Source organism: Ranitomeya imitator, chromosome 6 (assembly GCF_032444005.1).
Source record: "Ranitomeya imitator isolate aRanImi1 chromosome 6, aRanImi1.pri, whole genome shotgun sequence".
In the NCBI taxonomy this organism is placed as follows: domain Eukaryota; kingdom Metazoa; phylum Chordata; class Amphibia; order Anura; family Dendrobatidae; genus Ranitomeya; species Ranitomeya imitator.
The window spans coordinates 564,937,690-564,962,255 of NC_091287.1; the positions used below are offsets into that span (position 1 = coordinate 564,937,690).

A 24,566-nucleotide genomic window follows, 5' to 3' on the forward strand; every position below is an offset into this window, starting at 1 on the left:
GTGTGGGGGGCTGCATTATATTTGGCGTGTGGGGGGCTGCATTATATTTGGCGTGTGGGGGGCTGCATTATATTTGGCGTGTGGGGGGCTGCATTATATTTGGCGTGTGGGGGGGCTGCATTATATTTGGTGTGTGGGGGGAGAGGCTGCATTACACCCTATGAGGGGAGCTCTATTATATACGTCCTGTACAGGGGACTTCACTAGGTGTGATGCCACCTGCACAGACGCCCCAGATGTATCCCGGCATTTTAGTGTCACTGTCAGAGAATGACAGCAGCATTTATAATAATAATCTTTATTTTTGTATAGTGCTACCATATTGTGCAGCGCTTTACAGTTAGCACACATTACCATTTGTGAGCTGCCCAGCAGTGATCGGCTGCAGCGCTGATTGCGGCAGTGTAATAAAGCTTCAGTCATCCCAACGTGTTTCATCACCTAATGTTTCACGTGATAAGTAAAAATGAAAAACAGAGACATGGAAAAGCAGCAAAGTGACACGTGCACTACAAGGCCCAGCCTGTCCACCCTGTGAGATGGGATAGAGGACATTACAAGGAGGATGAAGCACTACAACTCCCAGCATTCCCCGGCCGTCACTACCACTCTCCATAGCTCCTCCCCCTCAGGTCACGTGGTCACCACAAAGGTCCTTCATCCTACAATATCAGTGCTGAGCTCCGCCCCCTCACGTGACTGGTCACATGGTCATGACATCACCACAGGTCCTTCCTCATATACTGTAGATTCCCAGCCGGCGACAGGAGGAGACGGAGGAGGAGGAGGTGATTATCGCTGTGTATTACTCCTGTCAGGGGGAGGAGGAGGTGATTATCGCTGTGTATTACTCCTGTCAGGAGGAGGACGGAGGTGATTATCGCTGTGTATTACTCCTGTCAGGAGGAGGTGATTATCGCTGTGTATTACTCCTGTCAGGAGGAGGACGGAGGTGATTATCGCTGTGTATTACTCCTGTCAGGGGGAGGAGGAGGTGATTATCGCTGTGTATTACTCCTGTCAGGGGGAGGAGGAGGTGATTATCGCTGTGTATTACTCCTGTCAGGGGGAGGAGGAGGTGATTATCCCTGTGTATTACTCCTGTCAGGAGGAGGACGGAGGTGATTATCCCTGTGTATTACTCCTGTCAGGAGGAGACGGAGGTGATTATCGCTGTGTATTACTCCTGTCAGGAGGAGGTGATTATCGCTGTGTATTACTCCTGTCAGGAGAGGAGGAGGTGATTATCCTGTGTATTACTCCTGTCAGGAGGAGGAGGACGGAGGTGATTATCGCTGTGTATTACTCCTGTCAGGAGGAGGACGGAGGTGATTATCGCTGTGTATTACTCCTGTCAGGAGGAGGACGGAGGTGATTATCGCTGTGTATTACTCTGTCAGGAGGAGGACGGAGGTGATTATCGCTGTGTATTACTCCTGTCAGGAGAAGGACGGAGGTGATTATCGCTGTGTATTACTCCTGTCAGGGGGAGGAGGAGGTGATTATCGCTGTGTATTACTCCTGTCAGGAGGAGGTGATTATCGCTGTGTATTACTCCTGTCAGGAGGAGGAGACGGAGGTGATTATGGCTGTGTATTACTCCTGTCAGGAGGAGGAGGAGGTGATTATCGCTGTGTATTACTCCTGTCAGGAGGAGGAGGAGGTGATTATGGCTGTGTATTACTCCTGTCAGGAGGAGACGGAGGTGATTATCGCTGTGTATTACTCCTGTCAGGAGGAGGACGGAGGTGATTATCGCTGTGTATTACTCCTGTCAGGAGGAGGAGACGGAGGTGATTATCGCTGTGTATTACTCCTGTCAGGAGGAGGAGGAGGTGATTATGGCTGTGTATTACTCCTGTCAGGGGGAGGAGGAGGTGATTATCGCTGTGTATTACTCCTGTCAGGAGGAGGAGACGGAGGTGATTATGGCTGTGTATTACTCCTGTCAGGAGGAGGAGGAGGTGATTATGGCTGTGTATTACTCCTGTCAGGAGGAGACGGAGGTGATTATCGCTGTGTATTACTCCTGTCAGGAGGAGGACGGAGGTGATTATCGCTGTGTATTACTCCTGTCAGGAGGAGGACGGAGGTGATTATCGCTGTGTATTACTCCTGTCAGGAGGAGGACGGAGGTGATTATCGCTGTGTATTACTCCTGTCAGGAGGAGACGGAGGTGATTATCGCTGTGTATTACTCCTGTCAGGAGGAGGACGGAGGTGATTATCGCTGTGTATTACTCCTGTCAGGAGAAGGACGGAGGTGATTATCGCTGTGTATTACTCCTGTCAGGGGGAGGAGGAGGTGATTATCGCTGTGTATTACTCCTGTCAGGAGGAGGTGATTATCGCTGTGTATTACTCCTGTCAGGAGGAGGAGACGGAGGTGATTATGGCTGTGTATTACTCCTGTCAGGAGGAGGAGGAGGTGATTATGGCTGTGTATTACTCCTGTCAGGAGGAGACGGAGGTGATTATCGCTGTGTATTACTCCTGTCAGGAGGAGGACGGAGGTGATTATCGCTGTGTATTACTCCTGTCAGGAGGAGGAGACGGAGGTGATTATCGCTGTGTATTACTCCTGTCAGGAGGAGGAGGAGGTGATTATGGCTGTGTATTACTCCTGTCAGGGGGAGGAGGAGGTGATTATCGCTGTGTATTACTCCTGTCAGGAGGAGGAGACGGAGGTGATTATGGCTGTGTATTACTCCTGTCAGGAGGAGGAGGAGGTGATTATGGCTGTGTATTACTCCTGTCAGGAGGAGACGGAGGTGATTATCGCTGTGTATTACTCCTGTCAGGAGGAGGACGGAGGTGATTATCGCTGTGTATTACTCCTGTCAGGAGGAGGACGGAGGTGATTATCGCTGTGTATTACTCCTGTCAGGAGGAGGACGGAGGTGATTATCGCTGTGTATTACTCCTGTCAGGAGGAGGACGGAGGTGATTATCGCTGTGTATTACTCCTGTCAGGAGGAGGACGGAGGTGATTATCGCTGTGTATTACTCCTGTCAGGAGGAGGACGGAGGTGATTATCCCTGTGTATTACTCCTGTCAGGAGGAGGACGGAGGTGATTATCGCTGTGTATTACTCCTGTCAGGAGGAGGAGGACGGAGGCGATTATCGCTGTGTATTACTCCTGTCAGGAGGAGACGGAGGTGATTATCGCTGTGTATTACTCCTGTCAGGAGAAGGACGGAGGTGATTATCGCTGTGTATTACTCCTGTCAGGGGGAGGAGGAGGTGATTATCGCTGTGTATTACTCCTGTCAGGAGGAGGGACGGAGGTGATTATCGCTGTGTATTACTCCTGTTAGGAGGAGGACGGAGGTGATTATCGCTGTGTATTACTCCTGTCAGGAGGAGGACGGAGGTGATTATCGCTGTGTATTACTCCTGTCAGGGGGAGGAGGAGGTGATTATCGCTGTGTATTACTCCTGTCAGGAGGAGGACGGAGGTGATTATCGCTGTGTATTACTCCTGTCAGGAGGAGGACGGAGGTGATTATCGCTGTGTATTACTCCTGTCAGGAGGAGGACGGAGGTGATTATCGCTGTGTATTACTCCTGTCAGGAGAAGGACGGAGGTGATTATCGCTGTGTATTACTCCTGTCAGGGGGAGGAGGAGGTGATTATCGCTGTGTATTACTCCTGTCAGGAGGAGGACGGAGGTGATTATCGCTGTGTATTACTCCTGTCAGGAGGAGGACGGAGGTGATTATCGCTGTGTATTACTCCTGTCAGGAGGAGGACGGAGGTGATTATCGCTGTGTATTACTCCTGTCAGGGGGAGACGGAGGTGATTATCGCTGTGTATTACTCCTGTCAGGGGGAGACGGAGGTGATTATCGCTGTGTATTACTCCTGTCAGGAGGAGACGGAGGTGATTATCGCTGTGTATTACTCCTGTCAGGAGGAGACGGAGGTGATTATCGCTGTGTATTACTCCTGTCAGGAGGATGGAGGTGATTATCGCTGTGTATTACTCCTGTCAGGAGGAGACGGAGGTGATTATCGCTGTGTATTACTCCTGTCAGGAGGAGGACGGAGGTGATTATCGCTGTGTATTACTCCTGTCAGGAGAAGGACGGAGGTGATTATCGCTGTGTATTACTCCTGTCAGGAGGAGGACGGAGGTGATTATCGCTGTGTATTACTCCTGTCAGGAGAAGGACGGAGGTGATTATCGCTGTGTATTACTCCTGTCAGGAGGAGGAGGAGGTGATTATCGCTGTGTATTACTCCTGTCAGGAGGAGACGGAGGTGATTATCGCTGTGTATTACTCCTGTCAGGAGGAGACGGAGGTGATTATCGCTGTGTATTACTCCTGTCAGGAGGAGACGGAGGTGATTATCGCTGTGTATTACTCCTGTCAGGAGGAGACGGAGGTGATTATCGCTGTGTATTACTCCTGTCAGGAGGAGGACGGAGGTGATTATCGCTGTGTATTACTCCTGTCAGGAGGAGGACGGAGGTGATTATCGCTGTGTATTACTCCTGTCAGGAGGAGGACGGAGGTGATTATCGCTGTGTATTACTCCTGTCAGGAGGAGACGGAGGTGATTATCGCTGTGTATTACTCCTGTCAGGAGGAGACGGAGGTGATTATCGCTGTGTATTACTCCTGTCAGGAGGAGACGGAGGTGATTATCCCTGTGTATTACTCCTGTCAGGAGGAGGACGGAGGTGATTATCGCTGTGTATTACTCCTGTCAGGAGGAGGACGGAGGTGATTATCGCTGTGTATTACTCTGTCAGGAGGAGGTGATTATGGCTGTGTATTACTCCTGTCAGGAGGAGGAGACGGAGGTGATTATCGCTGTGTATTACTCCTGTCAGGAGGAGGACGGAGGTGATTATCGCTGTGTATTACTCCTGTCAGGAGGAGACGGAGGTGATTATCGCTGTGTATTACTCCTGTCAGGAGGAGGACGGAGGTGATTATCGCTGTGTATTACTCCTGTCAGGAGGAGGACGGAGGTGATTATCCCTGTGTATTACTCCTGTCAAGAGGAGGACGGAGGTGATTATCCCTGTGTATTACTCCTGTCAGGAGGAGACGGAGGTGATTATCGCTGTGTATTACTCCTGTCAGGAGGAGACGGAGGTGATTATCGCTGTGTATTACTCCTGTCAGGAGGAGGACGGAGGTGATTATCGCTGTGTATTACTCCTGTCAGGAGGAGACGGAGGTGATTATCCCTGTGTATTACTCCTGTCAGGAGGAGACGGAGGTGATTATCGCTGTGTATTACTCCTGTCAGGAGGAGACTGAGGTGATTATCGCTGTGTATTACTCCTGTCAGGAGGAGGACGGAGGTGATTATCGCTGTGTATTACTCCTGTCAGGAGGAGGACGGAGGTGATTATCGCTGTGTATTACTCCTGTCAGGAGGAGGACGGAGGTGATTATTGCTGTGTATTACTCCTGTCAGGAGGAGACGGAGGTGATTATCGCTGTGTATTACTCCTGTCAGGAGGAGGACGGAGGTGATTATCGCTGTGTATTACTCCTGTCAGGAGGAGACGGAGGTGATTATCGCTGTGTATTACTCCTGTCAGGAGGAGACGGAGGTGATAATCGCTGTGTATTACTCCTGTCAGGAGGAGGACGGAGGTGATTATCGCTGTGTATTACTCCTGTCAGGAGGAGACGGAGGTGATTATCGCTGTGTATTACTCCTGTCAGGAGGAGGACGGAGGTGATTATCGCTGTGTATTACTCCTGTCAGGAGGAGGACGGAGGTGATTATCGCTGTGTATTACTCCTGTCAGGAGGAGACGGAGGTGATTATCGCTGTGTATTACTCCTGTCAGGAGGAGACGGAGGTGATTATCGCTGTGTATTACTCCTGTCAGGAGGAGACGGAGGTGATTATCGCTGTGTATTACTCCTGTCAGGAGGAGGACGGAGGTGATTATCGCTGTGTATTACTCCTGTCAGGAGGAGGACGGAGGTGATTATCCCTGTGTATTACTCCTGTCAGGAGGAGACGGAGGTGATTATCGCTGTGTATTACTCCTGTCAGGAGGAGACGGAGGTGATTATCGCTGTGTATTACTCCTGTCAGGAGGAGGACGGAGGTGATTATCGCTGTGTATTACTCCTGTCAGGAGGAGACGGAGGTGATTATCGCTGTGTATTACTCCTGTCAGGAGGAGGAGGAGGTGATTATGGCTGTGTATTACTCCTGTCAGGAGGAGGACGGAGGTGATTATCGCTGTGTATTACTCCTGTCAGGAGGATGGAGGTGATTATCCCTGTGTATTACTCCTGTCAGGAGGAGACGGAGGTGATTATCGCTGTGTATTACTCCTGTAAGGAGGAGACGGAGGTGATTATCGCTGTGTATTACTCCTGTCAGGAGAAGACGGAGGTGATTATCGCTGTGTATTACTCCTGTCAGGAGGAGGTGATTATCGCTGTGTATTACTCCTGTCAGGGGGAGACGGAGGTGATTATCGCTGTGTATTACTCCTGTCAGAAGGAGGACGGAGGTGATTATCGCTGTGTATTACTCCTGTCAGGAGAAGACGGAGGTGATTATCGCTGTGTATTACTCCTGTCAGGAGAAGACGGAGGTGATTATCGCTGTGTATTACTCCTGTCAGGAGGAGACGGAGGTGATTATCGCTGTGTATTACTCCTGTCAGGAGGAGGACGGAGGTGATTATCGCTGTGTATTACTCCTGTCAGGAGGAGACGGAGGTGATTATCGCTGTGTATTACTCCTGTCAGGAGGAGACGGAGGTGATTATCGCTGTGTATTACTCCTGTCAGGAGGAGACGGAGGTGATTATCGCTGTGTATTACTCCTGTCAGGAGGAGGTGATTATCCCTGTGTATTACTCCTGTCAGGAGGAGGAGGAGGTGATTATCGCTGTGTATTACTCCTGTCAGGAGGAGACGGAGGTGATTATCGCTGTGTATTACTCCTGTCAGGAGGAGGTGATTATCGCTGTGTATTACTCCTGTCAGGAGGAGGAGGAGGTGATTATCGCTGTGTATTACTCCTGTCAGGAGGAGACGGAGGTGATTATCGCTGTGTATTACTCCTGTCAGGAGGAGGACGGAGGTGATTATCGCTGTGTATTACTCCTGTCAGGAGGAGACGGAGGTGATTATCGCTGTGTATTACTCCTGTCAGGAGGAGGTGATTATCCCTGTGTATTACTCCTGTCAGGAGGAGACGGAGGTGATTATCGCTGTGTATTACTCCTGTCAGGAGGAGGAGGAGGTTATTATCGCTGTGTATTACTCCTGTCAGGAGGAGACGGAGGTGATTATGGAGGTGATTATCGCTGTGTATTACTCCTGTCAGGAGGAGGACGGAGGTGATTATCGCTGTGTATTACTCCTGTCAGGAGAAGACGGAGGTGATTATCGCTGTGTATTACTCCTGTCAGGAGGAGACGGAGGTGATTATCGCTGTGTATTACTCCTGTCAGGAGGAGACGGAGGTGATTATGGCTGTGTATTACTCCTGTCAGGAGGAGACGGAGGTGATTATCACTGTGTATTACTCCTGTCAGGAGGAGACGGAGGTGATTATCCCTGTGTATTACTCCTGTCAGGAGGAGACGGAGGTGATTATCCCTGTGTATTACTCCTGTCAGGAGGAGGAGTAGGTGATTATCGCTGTGTATTACTCCTGTCAGGAGAAGACGGAGGTGATTATCGCTGTGTATTACTCCTGTCAGGAGGAGGACGGAGGTGATTATCGCTGTGTATTACTCCTGTCAGGAGAAGACGGAGGTGATTATCGCTGTGTATTACTCCTGTCAGGAGGAGGACGGAGGTGATTATCGCTGTGTATTACTCCTGTCAGGAGGAGACGGAGGTGATTATCGCTGTGTATTACTCCTGTCAGGAGGAGGACGGAGGTGATTATCGCTGTGTATTACTCCTGTCAGGAGGAGACGGAGGTGATTATCGCTGTGTATTACTCCTGTCAGGATGAGACGGAGGTGATTATCGCTGTGTATTACTCCTGTCAGGAGGAGACGGAGGTGATTATCGCTGTGTATTACTCCTGTCAGGAGGAGGACGGAGGTGATTATCGCTGTGTATTACTCCTGTCAGGAGGAGACGGAGGTGATTATCGCTGTGTATTACTCCTGTCAGGAGGAGGTGATTATCCCTGTGTATTACTCCTGTCAGGAGGAGACGGAGGTGATTATCGCTGTGTATTACTCCTGTCAGGAGGAGGAGGAGGTTATTATCGCTGTGTATTACTCCTGTCAGGAGGAGACGGAGGTGATTATGGCTATGTATTACTCCTGTCAGGAGGAGGAGGAGGTGATTATCCCTGTGTATTACTCCTGTCAGGAGGAGGACGGAGGTGATTATCCCTGTGTATTACTCCTGTCAGGAGGAGGAGGAGGTGATTATCCCTGTGTATTACTCCTGTCAGGAGGAGACGGAGGTGATTATCGCTGTGTATTACTCCTGTCAGGAGGAGGAGGAGGTTATTATCGCTGTGTATTACTCCTGTCAGGAGGAGACGGAGGTGATTATCCCTGTGTATTACTCCTGTCAGGAGGAGGACGGAGGTGATTATCCCTGTGTATTACTCCTGTCAGGAGGAGGAGGAGGTGATTATCCCTGTGTATTACTCCTGTCAGGAGGAGACGGAGGTGATTATCGCTGTGTATTACTCCTGTCAGGAGGAGGAGGAGGTTTTTACCCTTCGCCACGACAGCACCCCACATGAGAGAGAGGGATCCGCCCATAGGAACAGGAAACCTACAGAATAAAAGGAGGCGGTCCCCTCTCCTCCTCAGTTTAGGTTTCCTGTTCCTACAGGGACCCGGCTTACCTACAGATGAAGAGGATCCCTGGGCCATGCACCCGCCTGCGCCGGTTTCTGTGGGAACGGCAGGGGCTGCGGTACCAGAAGCAGCGGCGGGGGAGCCCCTGCTTGCAGCCTCCCCCCTCGTCTGGCCAAACATCCACGGTCCGGGTCCGGTCACCGTAGGTCCGGCCGGCACTGTGAGGACGCGCGCGCTGCAGCGGCCGGCTTAATAGCCTCTGGCGGCCGCATGGTGGTGAGAGCGGCGCGTCTAACCCGGAAGTCGCGGGAGCACTTCCGGGTTGGTCCGGGGAGGCAGGAGAATGGGCGGCAAGTTTAAAAATGCAGCGCTAGCGTCGGGCCGGTGTGTGTGAAATGGCTTCACCGGCCGACGAAGCGCACCTGCCCGCAGTGCAACAGCGCTCTCCCGGCAGGGAGAGAAGCACGAGGAGCAGCACAAAGAGTGGTGGCCGACCTCCAGAGAAGAGTTCTACCACCAAACGAATTCCGCCTCCAGAACCGGTACCTGTCAGCTTCACTGGGTGAGTTTTTGAAAGAGTCTCTTCCTATATGCTGATATATGTTCCTCCTGTATCCTTCCTCTAGACCAGAGGTCCCCAACTCCAGTCCTCAAGGCCCACCAACATGTCATGTTTTCAGGATTTCCTTAGTTTTGCCCAGGTAATAATTGCATCACCTGTTCAATGCAAAGGAAATCCTGAAAACATGACCTGTTGGTGGGCCTTGAGGACTGGAGTTGGGGACCTCTGCTCTAGACTAAGAAAAGGACACACAAATCTAAGCATAAAGAGTGTGCTTTATGTACGCAGCCCCTCCCGGATGATTATGCCAAAAAACTGTGTGCAGAGTGTATCATGCAAACTCTACGGCAGGAAAATATCATGACTCCCTCAGATGTCAGAGCTATTATCCGAGAAGAGATGCAGGGTTTGGCGCAGACAAGTAGCGCCAGTACCCGTCAGCCTAGCAGGTCCCGGTCTCCGGTTAGTTCGGAGTCAGAGGGTGTATGTATTTCTTCAGACGAAGAGGGATCTCAGCCGAGCTCATCCGAGACTGAAGGGGGACTTTGTCTTCCCAACAGTAATGTGGACAATTTAATAAAATCTGTCAGGAGCACGATGGGGTGCCCAGATGGGAAAGAAAAGAAATCAGCACAGGACATAATGTTTGCGGGGTTAGGACAGAAGAAACGTAGGTCCTTCCCCGTCATACAAACCATCAAAGATATTGTCAAAAAGGAGTGGGACAAGCAGAATAGAGGGTTTTTACCATCATCCTCTAAAAGGCGCTATCCCTTCAGCGATGAAGACCTAAACACCTGGTCAAAGGTGCCAAAAGTTGATGCTGCGGTAGCCTCCACAACCAAACAGTCGGTCCTACCAGTGGAGGATTCAGGGGTCCTAACAGACCCGCTGGACCGTAAAGCAGAAGCTTTACTAAAGAGGTCATGGGAAGTCAATACGGGGGCGTTCAGGCCCGCCATATCTAGTACCTGTACTGCAAGATCTCTACTAGTATGGACGGAGCAATTGGAGGAACAGATTAGAGGCAAAACTTCGAGGGAATCTATCCTGCTGAAATTGCCTCAAATTAAAGAAGCAGTAGCATTCCTAGCTGATGCCTCAGTGGACTCGCTACGTCTTGCAGCCAGGTCAGCCGGCCTAGTCAACACAGCCCGGCGTGCACTCTGGCTAAAGAATTGGAAGGGGGACGCACAAGCTAAAGCAAAACTTTGTGCGATTCCCTGTCAGGGAGAGCCTTCAGGAGACGCCCCTTTACTAGGAACAAGCCGCTTGAACAAAGAGAGCGATGGGAGTCGAAGGACCCAAAGCAAAAAGGTGCCTTTTTTAGCGGGTCCCATAATCCGAGACGTAAATACCGCTAACCAGGAAGTAGGCGGCAGATTAAAATTTTTTCTTCCCCAATGGGAACAGATAACATCCAGCCAGTGGATTCTGGACATTGTGCAATACGGCCTTAAATTAGAATTTGATCGAATCCCTTGGGATTCCTTCATAATAACATCTCCAAAAGGTCAGGACCAACAGAGGGCTCTAGAAATAGAGATCCTATCTCTTCTATCTAAGAAAGTCCTGATTGAAGTTCCCCAGGATCAAAAAGGGAAAGGGTTCTACTCCCCTTTATTCCTGATTAATAAACCAGATGGTTCATTTAGAACCATCATAAATCTTAAAAAATTAAATTCTTTCCTGCGTAATCATACCTTCAAAATGGAATCCATTAGTTCTACCATAAAACTCTTATTCCCTAGGTGTGTCATGGCCGGAATAGACTTAAAGGACGCCTATTACCATCTTCCCATACATGCCGAACATCAGCAGTACCTAAGGGTAGCAGTCACCCTGGAGGGAAAGGTTCGTCACTTTCAATATGTTGCAATGCCATTTGGGCTTTCTATGGCTCCCCGCGTCTTCACTAAGGTGATACTAGAAGTGATGGCTCATCTACGCCAACGAGATACCTTGATAATACCCTACCTAGATGACTTTCTAGTGGTAGGAAGCTCTGCACTTCAATGTAAAACTCGTTTATCTAATACGATCTCGTCCCTACAGGAGTTAGGTTGGATCGTCAACTTCGAAAAATCTCGGCTGAATCCAGAAACCGTTCAGACATTTCTAGGAATCCAGCTAGACTCCGTAAGTCAGAAATGCTTTCTTCCTCAGTCAAAGAGGTTGACTATACAATCAAAGGTATCAGACGCAATACGCAAACCCTACATGACACTAAGAAAGGCCATGTCCTTACTGGGGTCATTATCATCATGTATCCCTGCTGTACCTTGGGCACAATTCCATACCCGTCAATTGCAGTACGAAGTATTGTCGGGTCAGGGGAAAGACGGTTATCTAGAAAGTAGAATAACTCTTTCCAGTAATGTCTTAGAATCGCTATCCTGGTGGCTAGACATGGACCACCTATCACGGGGTGTGCCATGGATAATAGACCCGTCTAAAATAATTACCACCGACGCCAGCCCTATTGGGTGGGGAGCACATATGGAAGACAATCTGGCCCAAAATACTTGGGATCAGACAGAATTAATATGTTCCTCCAACTGGAAGGAGTTAAAAGCAATAGAATGTGCCTTATATCATTTTCTTCCGCAGATTCATGGAACAAATGTAAGAATTTACTCAGACAATTCCACCGCAGTGGCATACTTGAACCGTCAGGGTGGTACAAAGTCAGGAAGTCTGATGACCATAGCTGCAAACATCTTTCAGCTGGCAGAGGCTCATCTAACATCCTTAACAGCCCTGCACATCAAAGGTGTAGAGAACATCAGGGCAGACTACCTCAGCAGAAACGAGTTGTGTCAAGGAGAATGGACCTTAAACAAATCCATATTCAGAAGGATAACAGAAGCATGGGGGATACCACAAATCGACCTATTTGCCACAAGAGACAACCGGCAAGTACAAAGGTTCGCTTCCCTGAACACCAGGGATCACCCAGATATGTTGGACTCTCTCCACCATCCTTGGCGGTTCAGACTGGCATATGCCTTTCCTCCAATGTCTCTGATTCCTCTAGTGATCAGAAAGATCAGGAGGGAACAGGCAAGAGTAATCCTCATTGCACCATTCTGGCCGAAAAGACCATGGTTCTCTTGTCTCCAGACCATGTGCCTATGCGATCCTTGGATCCTCCCATCAGACAAGGAGCTGCTGTACCAAGGCCCCTTTTTCCACCCGCAAGTGAAAGGTCTTCACTTGACGGCGTGGAATTTGAGAGGCAACTATTAAGTTCCAGAGGGTTCTCAACAGAACTAGTAAACACCCTCTTATTGAGCAGGAAAAGATCTACCACCCTAATATATAGTAGGGTATGGAATAAATTTTTAGACTTCTACACGGTACCGTTCACTAAGCAAGTTCCACTCACACCTATCCTAGAGTTCTTGCAAAAAGGCCGAGAGTTAGGACTATCTGTAAATACCTTAAGAGTTCAGGTCTCGGCATTAGGAGCCCTATATGGATGCAATATAGCAGCTAATAGGTGGATCTCCAGATTCATAAAATCTTGTGAACGTAGTAAACCGGTCCATATTCCCCGTCTACCTCCGTGGGATTTAAATCTAGTATTAGAGGCCTTAACAAGCTCTCCATTTGAACCATTAGATTCAATACCTTTAAAAATCCTAACATATAAAGTAGCCTTACTAGTAGCCCTAACCTCAGCTAGACGGGTTAGTGACATCCAGGCCCTATCAGTAGACCCACCTTTCTTACTGATATTTCATGATCGGATAGTCCTGAAACCAGACCCCTCATACCTCCCTAAGGTAGCGTCCACCTACCACAGGTCACAAGAAATATTTCTCCCTTCCTTTTTTGATTCACCTGTAACTCCAGAACATCATAAGTTCCACACCTTAGATGTCAGAAGAGCCATCCTGACTTATATAGAAAGGTGTCAGACATGGAGGGAGAGTAGGGCTCTGTTTATCTCCTTTCAGGGCCACAAGAAAGGACATGGGGTCACGAGAGCTACCATATCTCGGTGGATCAGAGAGGCTATCTGCTTGGCCTATACGTCAAAAGGCGAGATTCCTCCAGTGGGTATAAAAGCGCACTCAACACGAGCCATGGCTTCCTCCTGGGCGGAACAAGCAGATGTACCGATCCATTTAATATGTAAGGCTGCAACTTGGTCTACACCTTCTACCTTCTACAACCATTATAGACTTGATCTGTCCACGTCTTCTGATCTGACCTTTGGTAGAGCTGTTCTTAATACAGTAATCCCACCCAAATAATGACTCTCTGAAAATCTCTCATGTGGGGTGCTGTCGTGGCGAAGGGTAAAAAGCCGGATTACGTACCGGTAATGCTCTTTTAATGAGTCCACGACAGCACCCATGTATTACCCTCCCTAAATTGTGCACAGCTCTTTCCTTTAAGGTCACAAATAATGGTTGTATAGAGTTAAGAAATTTATGTGACTGAATAAGAATGAATACTAACACTTTTGCGGTTCCCCTTTTTATACTCTGTAACTAAACTGAGGAGGAGAGGGGACCGCCTCCTTTTATTCTGTAGGTTTCCTGTTCCTATGGGCGGATCCCTCTCTCTCATGTGGGGTGCTGTCGTGGACTCATTAAAAGAGCATTACCGGTACGTAATCCGGCTTATTATCGCTGTGTATTACTCCTGTCAGGAGGAGACGGAGGTGATTATGGCTGTGTATTACTCCTGTCAGGAGGAGACGGAGGTGATTATCGCTGTGTATTACTCCTGTCAGGAGGAGGAGGAGGAGGAGGTGATTATCGCTGTGTATTACTCCTGTCAGGAGGAGGAGGAGGTGATTATCGCTGTGTATTACTCCTGTCAGGAGGAGATGGAGGTGATAATCGCTGTGTATTACTCCTGTCAGGAGGAGACGGAGGTGATTATCCCTGTGTATTACTCCTGTCAGGAGGAGACGGAGGTGATTATCGCTGTGTATTACTCCTGTCAGGAGGAGACGGAGGTGATTATGGCTGTGTATTACTCCTGTCAGGAGGAGACGGAGGTGATTATCGCTGTGTATTACTCCTGTCAGGAGGAGGAGGAGGTGATTATCCCTGTGTATTACTCTTGTCAAGAGGAGACGGAGGTGATTATCGCTGTGTATTACTCCTGTCAGGAGGAGATGGAGGTGATAATCGCTGTGTATTACTCTTGTCAGGAGGAGACGGAGGTGATTATCGCTGTGTATTACTCCTGTCAGGAGGAGGACAGAGGTGATTATCGCTGTGTTTTACTCCTGTCAGGAGGAGGACGGAGGTGATTATGGCTGTGTATTACTCCTGTCAGGAGGAGACGGAGGTGATTATCGCTGTGTATTACTCCTGTCAGGAGGAGACGGAGGTGATTATCGCTGTGTATTACTCCTGTCAGGAGGAGGACGGAGGTGATTATCGCTGTGTATTACTCCTGTCAGGAGGAGGACGGAGGTGATTAACGCTGTGTATTACTCCTGTCAGGAGGAGGAGGAGGTGATTATCCCTGTGTATTACTCCTGTCAGGAGGAGACGGAGGTGATTATCGCTGTGTATTACTCCTGTCAGGAGGAGACGGAGGTGATTATCGCTGTGTATTACTCCTGTCAGGAGGAGACGGAGGTGATTATGGCTGTGTATTACTCCTGTCAGGAGGAGACGGAGGTGATTATGGCTGTGTATTACTCCTGTCAGGAGGAGACGGAGGTGATTATGGCTGTGTATTACTCCTGTCAGGAGGAGACGGAGGTGATTATCGCTCTGTATTACTCCTGTCAGGAGGAGACGGAGGTGATTATCGCTGTGTATTACTCCTGTCAGGAGGAGGACGGAGGTGATTATGGCTGTGTATTACTCCTGTCAGGAGGAGACGGAGGTGATTATCGCTGTGTATTACTCCTGTCAGGAGGAGGACGGAGGTGATTATCGCTGTGTATTACTCCTGTCAGGAGGAGGACGGAGGTGATTATCTCTGTGTATTACTCCTGTCAGGAGGAGACGGAGGTGATTATCGCTGTGTATTACTCCTGTCAGGAGGAGACGGAGGTGATTATCGCTGTGTATTACTCCTGTCAGGAGGAGACGGAGGTGATTATCGCTATGTATTATTCCTGTCAGGAGGAGGACGGAGGTGATTATCGCTGTGTATTACTCCTGTCAGGAGGAGACGGAGGTGATTATCGCTGTGTATTACTCCTGTCAGGAGGAGACGGAGGTGATTATCGCTGTGTATTACTCCTGTCAGGAGGAGACGGAGGTGATTATCGCTGTGTATTATTCCTGTCAGGAGGAGGACGGAGGTGATTATCGCTGTGTATTACTCCTGTCAGGGGGAGGAGGAGGTGATTATCCCTGTGTATTACTCCTGTCAGGGGGAGGAGGAGGTGATTATCCCTGTGTATTACTCCTGTCAGGAGGAGACGGAGGTGATTATCGCTCTGTATTACTCCTGTCAGGAGGAGACGGAGGTGATTATCGCTATGTATTATTCCTGTCAGGAGGAGGACGGAGGTGATTATCGCTGTGTATTACTCCTGTCAGGAGGAGGACGGAGGTGATTATGGCTGTGTATTACTCCTGTCAGGAGGAGACGGAGGTAATTATCGCTGTGTATTACTCCTGTCAGGAGGAGGAGGAGGTGATTATCGCTGTGTATTACTCCTGTCAGGAGGAGGACGGAGGTGATTATCGCTGTGTATTACTCCTGTCAGGAGGAGGACGGAGGTGATTATCTCTGTGTATTACTCCTGTCAGGAGGAGACGGAGGTGATTATCGCTGTGTATTACTCCTGTCAGGAGGAGACGGAGGTGATTATCGCTGTGTATTACTCCTGTCAGGAGGAGACGGAGGTGATTATCGCTGTGTATTACTCCTGTCAGGAGGAGGACGGAGGTGATTATCCCTGTGTATTACTCCTGTCAGGAGGAGGTGATTATCGCTGTGTATTACTCCTGTCAGGAGGAGACGGAGGTGATTATCGCTGTGTATTACTCCTGTCAGGAGGAGGTGATTATCGCTGTGTATTACTCCTGTCAGGAGGAGACGGAGGTGATTATCGCTGTGTATTACTCCTGTCAGGAGGAGGACGGAGGTGATTATCGCTGTGTATTACTCCTGTCAGGAGGAGACGGAGGTGATTATCGCTGTGTATTACTCCTGTCAGGAGGAGGACGGAGGTGATTATCGCTGTGTATTACTCCTGTCAGGAGGAGAAGGACGGAGGTGATTATGGCTGTGTATTACTCCTGTCAGGAGGAGACGGAGGTGATTATCGCTGTGTATTCTCCTGTCAGGAGGAGGACGGAGGTGATTATCGCTGTGTATTACTCCTGTCAGGAGGAGGACGGAGGTGATTATCTCTGTGTATTACTCCTGTCAGGAGGAGACGGAGGTGATTATCGCTGTGAATTACTCCTGTCAGGAGGAGATGGAGGTGATTATCGCTGTGTATTACTCCTGTCAGGAGGAGACGGAGGTGATTATCGCTGTGTATTACTCCTGTCAGGAGGAGGACGAAGGTGATTATCCCTGAGTATTACTCCTGTCAGGAGGAGGTTATTATCGCTGTGTATTACTCCTGTCAGGAGGAGACGGAGGTGATTATCGCTGTGTATTACTCCTGTCAGGAGGAGGAGGACGGAGGTGATTATCGCTGTGTATTAACCCTGTCAGGAGGAGGACGGAGGTGATTATCGCTGTGTATTACTCCTGTCAGGAGGAGGACTGAGGTGATTATCGCTGTGTATTACTCCTGTCAGGAGGAGGACGGAGGTGATTATCACTGTGTATTACTCCTGTCAGGAGGAGGACTGAGGTGATTATCGCTGTGTATTACTCCTGTCAGGAGGAGACGGAGGTGATTATCGCTGTGTATTACTCCTGTCAGGAGGATGGAGGTGATTATCGCTGTGTATTACTCCTGTCAGGAGGAGACGGAGGTGATTATCGCTGTGTATTACTCCTGTCAGGAGGAGGACGGAGGTGATTATCGCTGTGTATTACTCCTGTCAGGAGGAGGACGGAGGTGATTATCCCTGTGTATTACTCCTGTCAGGAGGAGGACGGAGGTGATTATCGCTGTGTATTACTCCTGTCAGGAGGAGACGGAGGTGATTATGGCTGTGTATTACTCCTGTCAGGAGGAGACGGAGGTGATTATCGCTGTGTATTACTCCTGTCAGGAGAAGGACGGAGGTGATTATCGCTGTGTATTACTCCTGTCAGGAGGAGACGGAGGTGATTATCGCTGTGTATTACTCCTGTCAGGAGGAGACGGAGGTGATTATCGCTGTGTATTACTCCTGTCAGGAGGAGGACGGAGGTGATTATCCCCGTGTATTACTCCTGTCAGGAGGAGGTGATTATCGCTGTGTATTACTCCTGTCAGGAGGAGACGGAGGTGATTATCGCTGTGTATTACTCCTGTCAGGAGGAGACGGAGGTGATTATCGCTGTGTATTACTCCTGTCAGGAGGAGGAGGACGGAGGTGATTATCGCTGTGTATTAACCCTGTCAGGAGGAGGACGGAGGTGATTATCGCTGTGTATTACTCCTGTCAGGAGGAGGACTGAGGTGATTATCGCTGTGTATTACTCCTGTCAGGAGGAGACGGAGGTGATTATCGCTGTGTATTACTCCTGTCAGGAGGAGACGGAGGTTATTATCGCTGTGTATTACTCCTGTCAGGAGGAGGACGGAGGTGATTATCCCTGTGTATTACTCCTGTCAGGAGGAGACGGAGGTAATTATCGCTGTGTATTACTCCTGTCAGGAGGAGGACGGAGGTGATTATCGCTGTGTATTACTCCTGTCAGGAGGAGGACGGAGGTGATAATCGCTGTGTATTACTCCTGTCAGGAGGAGGACGGAGGTGATTATCCCTGTGTATTACTCCTGTCAGGAGGAGGTGATTATCGCTGTGTATTACTCCTGTCAGGAGGAGGTGATTATCCCTGTGTATTACTCCTGTCAGGAGGAGGAGGAGGTGATTATCCCTGTGTATTACTCCTGTCAGGAGGAGGTGATTATCGCTGTGTATTACTCCTGTCAGGAGGAGGACGGAGGTGATTATCCCTGTGTATTACTCCTGTCAGGAGGAGACGGAGGTGATTATCGCTGTGTATTACTCCTGTCAGGAGGAGGAGGAGGTGATTATCACTGTGTATTACTCCTGTCAGGAGGAGACGGAGGTGATTATCGCTGTGTATTACTCCTGTCAGGAGGAGACGGAGGTGATTATCGCTGTGTATTACTCCTGTCAGGAGGAGGAGGAGGTGATTATCGCTGTGTATTACTCCTGTCAGGAGGAGACGGAGGTGATTATCGCTGTGTATTACTCCTGTCAGGAGGAGGACGGAGGTGATTATCGCTGTGTATTACTCCTGTCAGGAGGAGACGGAGGTGATTATCGCTGTGTATTACTCCTGTCAGGAGGAGGAGGAGGAGGTGATTATCCCTGTGTATTACTCCTGTCAGGAGGAGGAGGTGATTATCCCTGTGTATTACTCCTGTCAGGAGGAGGTGATTATCGCTGTGTATTACTCCTGTCAGGAGGAGACGGAGGTGATTATCGCTGTGTATTACTCCTGTCAGGAGGAGGACGGAGGTGATTATCCCTGTGTATTACTCCTGTCAGGAGGAGACGGAGGTGATTATCGCTGTGTATTACTCCTGTCAGGAGGAGGACGGAGGTGATTATCCCTGTGTATTACTCCTGTCAGGAGGAGGTGATTATCGCTGTGTATTACTCCTGTCAGGAGGAGGTGATTATCCCTGTGTATTACTCCTGTCAGGAGGAGGAGGAGGTGATTATCCCTGTGTATTACTCCTGTCAGGAGGAGACGGAGGTGATTATCGCTGTGTATTACTCCTGTCAGGAGGAGGAGGAGGTGATTATCCCTGTGTATTACTCCTGTCAGGAGGAGGAGGTGATTATCCCTGTGTATTACTCCTGTCAGGAGGAGGTGATTATCGCTGTGTATTACTCCTGTCAGGAGGAGACGGAGGTGATTATCGCTGTGTATTACTCCTGTCAGGAGGAGGACGGAGGTGATTATCCCTGTGTATTACTCCTGTCAGGAGGAGACGGAGGTGATTATCGCTGTGTATTACTCCTGTCAGGAGGAGGACGGAGGTGATTATCCCTGTGTATTACTCCTGTCAGGAGGAGGTGATTATCGCTGTGTATTACTCCTGTCAGGAGGAGGTGATTATCCCTGTGTATTACTCCTGTCAGGAGGAGGAGGAGGTGATTATCCCTGTGTATTACTCCTGTCAGGAGGAGGTGATTATCGCTGTGTATTACTCCTGTCAGGAGGAGGACGGAGGTGATTATCCCTGTGTATTACTCCTGTCAGGAGGAGACGGAGGTGATTATCGCTGTGTATTACTCCTGTCAGGAGGAGGAGGAGGTGATTATCACTGTGTATTACTCCTGTCAGGAGGAGACGGAGGTGATTATCGCTGTGTATTACTCCTGTCAGGAGGAGGACGGAGGTGATTATCGCTGTGTATTACTCCTGTCAGGAGGAGACGGAGGTGATTATCGCTGTGTATTACTCCTGTCAGGAGGAGGAGGAGGAGGTGATTATCCCTGTGTATTACTCCTGTCAGGAGGAGGAGGTGATTATCCCTGTGTATTACTCCTGTCAGGAGGAGGTGATTATCGCTGTGTATTACTCCTGTCAGGAGGAGACGGAGGTGATTATCGCTGTGTATTACTCCTGTCAGGAGGAGGACGGAGGTGATTATCCCTGTGTATTACTCCTGTCAGGAGGAGACGGAGGTGATTATCGCTGTGTATTACTCCTGTCAGGAGGAGGACGGAGGTGATTATCCCTGTGTATTACTCCTGTCAGGAGGAGGTGATTATCGCTGTGTATTACTCCTGTCAGGAGGAGGTGATTATCCCTGTGTATTACTCCTGTCAGGAGGAGGAGGAGGTGATTATCCCTGTGTATTACTCCTGTCAGGAGGAGACGGAGGTGATTATCGCTGTGTATTACTCCTGTCAGGAGGAGGAGGAGGTGATTATCCCTGTGTATTACTCCTGTCAGGAGGAGGAGGTGATTATCCCTGTGTATTACTCCTGTCAGGAGGAGGTGATTATCGCTGTGTATTACTCCTGTCAGGAGGAGACGGAGGTGATTATCGCTGTGTATTACTCCTGTCAGGAGGAGGACGGAGGTGATTATCCCTGTGTATTACTCCTGTCAGGAGGAGACGGAGGTGATTATCGCTGTGTATTACTCCTGTCAGGAGGAGGACGGAGGTGATTATCCCTGTGTATTACTCCTGTCAGGAGGAGGTGATTATCGCTGTGTATTACTCCTGTCAGGAGGAGGTGATTATCCCTGTGTATTACTCCTGTCAGGAGGAGGAGGAGGTGATTATCCCTGTGTATTACTCCTGTCAGGAGGAGGTGATTATCGCTGTGTATTACTCCTGTCAGGAGGAGGACGGAGGTAATTATCCCTGTGTATTACTCCTGTCAGGAGGAGACGGAGGTGATTATCGCTGTGTATTACTCCTGTCAGGAGGAGGAGGAGGTGATTATCACTGTGTATTACTCCTGTCAGGAGGAGACGGAGGTGATTATCGCTGTGTATTACTCCTGTCAGGAGGAGACGGAGGTGATTATCGCTGTGTATTACTCCTGTCAGGAGGAGGAGGAGGTGATTATCGCTGTGTATTACTCCTGTCAGGAGGAGACGGAGGTGATTATCGCTGTGTATTACTCCTGTCAGGAGGAGGACGGAGGTGATTATTGCTGTGTATTACTCCTGTCAGGAGGAGACGGAGGTGATTATCGCTGTGTATTACTCCTGTCAGGAGGAGGAGGAGGTGATTATCCCTGTGTATTACTCCTGTCAGGAGGAGGAGGTGATTATCCCTGTGTATTACTCCTGTCAGGAGGAGGTGATTATCGCTGTGTATTACTCCTGTCAGGAGGAGACGGAGGTGATTATCGCTGTGTATTACTCCTGTCAGGAGGAGGACGGAGGTGATTATCCCTGTGTATTACTCCTGTCAGGAGGAGGACGGAGGTGATTATCCCTGTGTATTACTCCTGTCAGGAGGAGACGGAGGTGATTATCGCTGTGTATTACTCCTGTCAGGAGGAGACGGAGGTGATTATCGCTGTGTATTACTCCTGTCAGGAGGAGGACGGAGGTGATTATCCCTGTGTATTACTCCTGTCAGGAGGAGGTGATTATCGCTGTGTATTACTCCTGTCAGGAGGAGACGGAGGTGATTATCGCTGTGTATTACTCCTGTCAGGAGGAGGAGGACGGAGGTGATTATCGCTGTGTATTACTCCTGTCAGGAGGAGGAGGACGGAGGTGATTATCGCTGTGTATTAACCCTGTCAGGAGGAGGACGGAGGTGATTATCCCTGTGTATTACTCCTGTCAGGAGGAGACGGAGGTGATTATCGCTGTGTATTACTCCTGTCAGGAGGAGGACGGAGGTGATTATCGCTGTGTATTACTCCTGTCAGGAGGAGGACGGAGGTGATTATCGCTGTGTATTACTCCTGTCAGGAGGAGGACGGAGGTGATTATCGCTGTGTATTACTCCTGTCAGGAGGAGGACGGAGGTGATTATCGCTGTGTATTACTCCTGTCAGGAGGAGGACGGAGGTGATTATCGCTGTGTATTACTCCTGTCAGGAGGAGGAGACAGAGGTGATTATCGCTGTGTATTACTCCTGTGAGGAGGAGACGGAGGTGATTATCCCTGTGTATTACTCCTGTCAGGAGGAGGACTGAGGTGATTATCGCTGTGTATTACTCCTGTCAGGAGGAGACGGAGGTGATTATCGCTGTGTATTACTCCTGTCAGGAGGAGACGGAGGTGATTATCGCTGTGTATTACTCCTGTCAGGAGGAGGACGGAGGTGATTATCCCTGTGTATTACTCCTGTCAGGAGGAGGTGATTATCGCTGTGTATTACTCCTGTCAGGAGGAGGTGATTATCGCTGTGTATTACTCCTGTCAGGAGGAGGACGGAGGTGATTATCCCTGTGTATTACTCCTGTCAGGAGGAGACGGAGGTGATTATCGCTGTGTATTACTCCTGTCAGGAGGAGGAGGAGGTGATTATCACTGTGTATTACTCCTGTCAGGAGGAGACGGAGGTGATTATCGCTGTGTATTACTCCTGTCAGGAGGAGACGGAGGTGATTATCGCTGTGTATTACTCCTGTCAGGAGGAGGAGGAGGTGATTATCGCTGTGTATTACTCCTGTCAGGAGGAGACGGAGGTGATTATCGCTGTGTATTACTCCTGTCAGGAGGAGGACGGAGGTGATTATCGCTGTGTATTACTCCTGTCAGGAGGAGACGGAGGTGATTATCGCTGTGTATTACTCCTGTCAGGAGGAGGAGGAGGTGATTATCCCTGTGTATTACTCCTGTCAGGAGGAGGAGGTGATTATCCCTGTGTATTACTCCTGTCAGGAGGAGGTGATTATCGCTGTGTATTACTCCTGTCAGGAGGAGACGGAGGTGATTATCGCTGTGTATTACTCCTGTCAGGAGGAGACGGAGGTGATTATCGCTGTGTATTACTCCTGTCAGGAGGAGGAGGAGGTGATTATCGCTGTGTATTACTCCTGTCAGGAGGAGACGGAGGTGATTATCGCTGTGTATTACTCCTGTCAGGAGGAGGACGGAGGTGATTATCGCTGTGTATTACTCCTGTCAGGAGGAGGACGGAGGTGATTATCGCTGTGTATTACTCCTGTCAGGAGGAGGAGGAGGTGATTATCCCTGTGTATTACTCCTGTCAGGAGGAGGACGGAGGTGATTATCACTGTGTATTACTCCTGTCAGGAGGAGGAGGAGGTGATTATCCCTGTGTATTACTCCTGTCAGGAGGAGGACGGAGGTGATTATCGCTGTGTATTACTCCTGTCAGGAGGAGGTGATTATCGCTGTGTATTACTCCTGTCAGGAGGAGGAGGAGGTGATTATCCCTGTGTATTACTCCTGTCAGGAGGAGGACGGAGGTGATTATCACTGTGTATTACTCCTGTCAGGAGGAGGACGGAGGTGATTATCCCTGTGTATTACTCCTGTCAAGAGGAGGAGGAGGTGATTATCCCTGTGTATTACTCCTGTCAGGAGGAGACGGAGGTGATTATCCCTGTGTATTACTCCTGTCAGGAGGAGGACGGAGGTGATTATCGCTGTGTATTACTCCTGTCAGGAGGAGACGGAGGTGATTATCGCTGTGTATTACTCCTGTCAAGAGGAGGAGGAGGTGATTATCCCTGTGTATTACTCCTGTCAGGAGGAGACGGAGGTGATTATCCCTGTGTATTACTCCTGTCAGGAGGAGACGGAGGTGATTATCGCTGTGTATTACTCCTGTCAGGAGGAGGACGGAGGTGATTATCGCTGTGTATTACTCCTGTCAGGAGGAGGAGGAGGTGATTATCCCTGTGTATTACTCCTGTCAGGAGGAGACGGAGGTTATTATCGCTGTGTATTACTCCTGTCAGGAGGAGACGGAGGTGATTATCGCTGTGTATTACTCCTGTCAGGAGGAGGACGGAGGTGATTATCGCTGTGTATTACTCCTGTCAGGAGGAGGAGGAGGTGATTATCGCTGTGTATTACTCCTGTCAGGAGAAGGACGGAGGTGATTATCGCTGTGTATTACTCCTGTCAGGGGGAGGACGGAGGTGATTATCGCTGTGTATTACTCCTGTCAGGAGGAGGACGGAGGTGATTATCGCTGTGTATTACTCCTGTCAGGAGAAGGACGGAGGTGATTATCGCTGTGTATTACTCCTGTCAGGAGGAGGACGGAGGTGATTATCGCTGTGTATTACTCCTGTCAGGAGGAGACGGAGGTGATTATCGCTGTGTATTACTCCTGTCAGGAGGAGGTGATTATCCCTGTGTATTACTCCTGTCAGGAGGAGGACGTAGGTGATTATCCCTGTGTATTAATCCTGTCAGGAGGAGGACGGAGGTGATTATCGCTGTGTATTACTCCTGTCAGGAGGAGACGGAGGTGATTATCGCTGTGTATTACTCCTGTCAGGAGGAGGTGATTATCCCTGTGTATTACTCCTGTCAGGAGGAGGACGGAGGTGATTATCCCTGTGTATTACTCCTGTCAGGAGGAGGACGGAGGTGATTATCCCTGTGTATTAATCCTGTCAGGAGGAGGACGGAGGTGATTATCGCTGTGTATTACTCCTGTCAGGAGGAGACGGAGGTGATTA

The 24,566-nt window shown here is 49.5% G+C and overlaps 1 protein-coding gene across 1 annotated transcript in view; it reads left to right on the forward strand.

Annotated features, from left to right (window-relative positions):
- Positions 1-24,566, forward strand: part of LOC138643505 (zinc finger protein 850-like) — a 184,680-nt gene that overhangs the window by 125,017 nt on the left and 35,097 nt on the right. The window contains exons 19-20 of the mRNA XM_069732403.1: positions 14,386-14,523; positions 15,739-15,878. Coding sequence (XP_069588504.1) covers positions 14,386-14,523; positions 15,739-15,878 — 278 coding nt within the window. The remainder of the gene's footprint in view (positions 1-14,385; positions 14,524-15,738; positions 15,879-24,566) is intronic.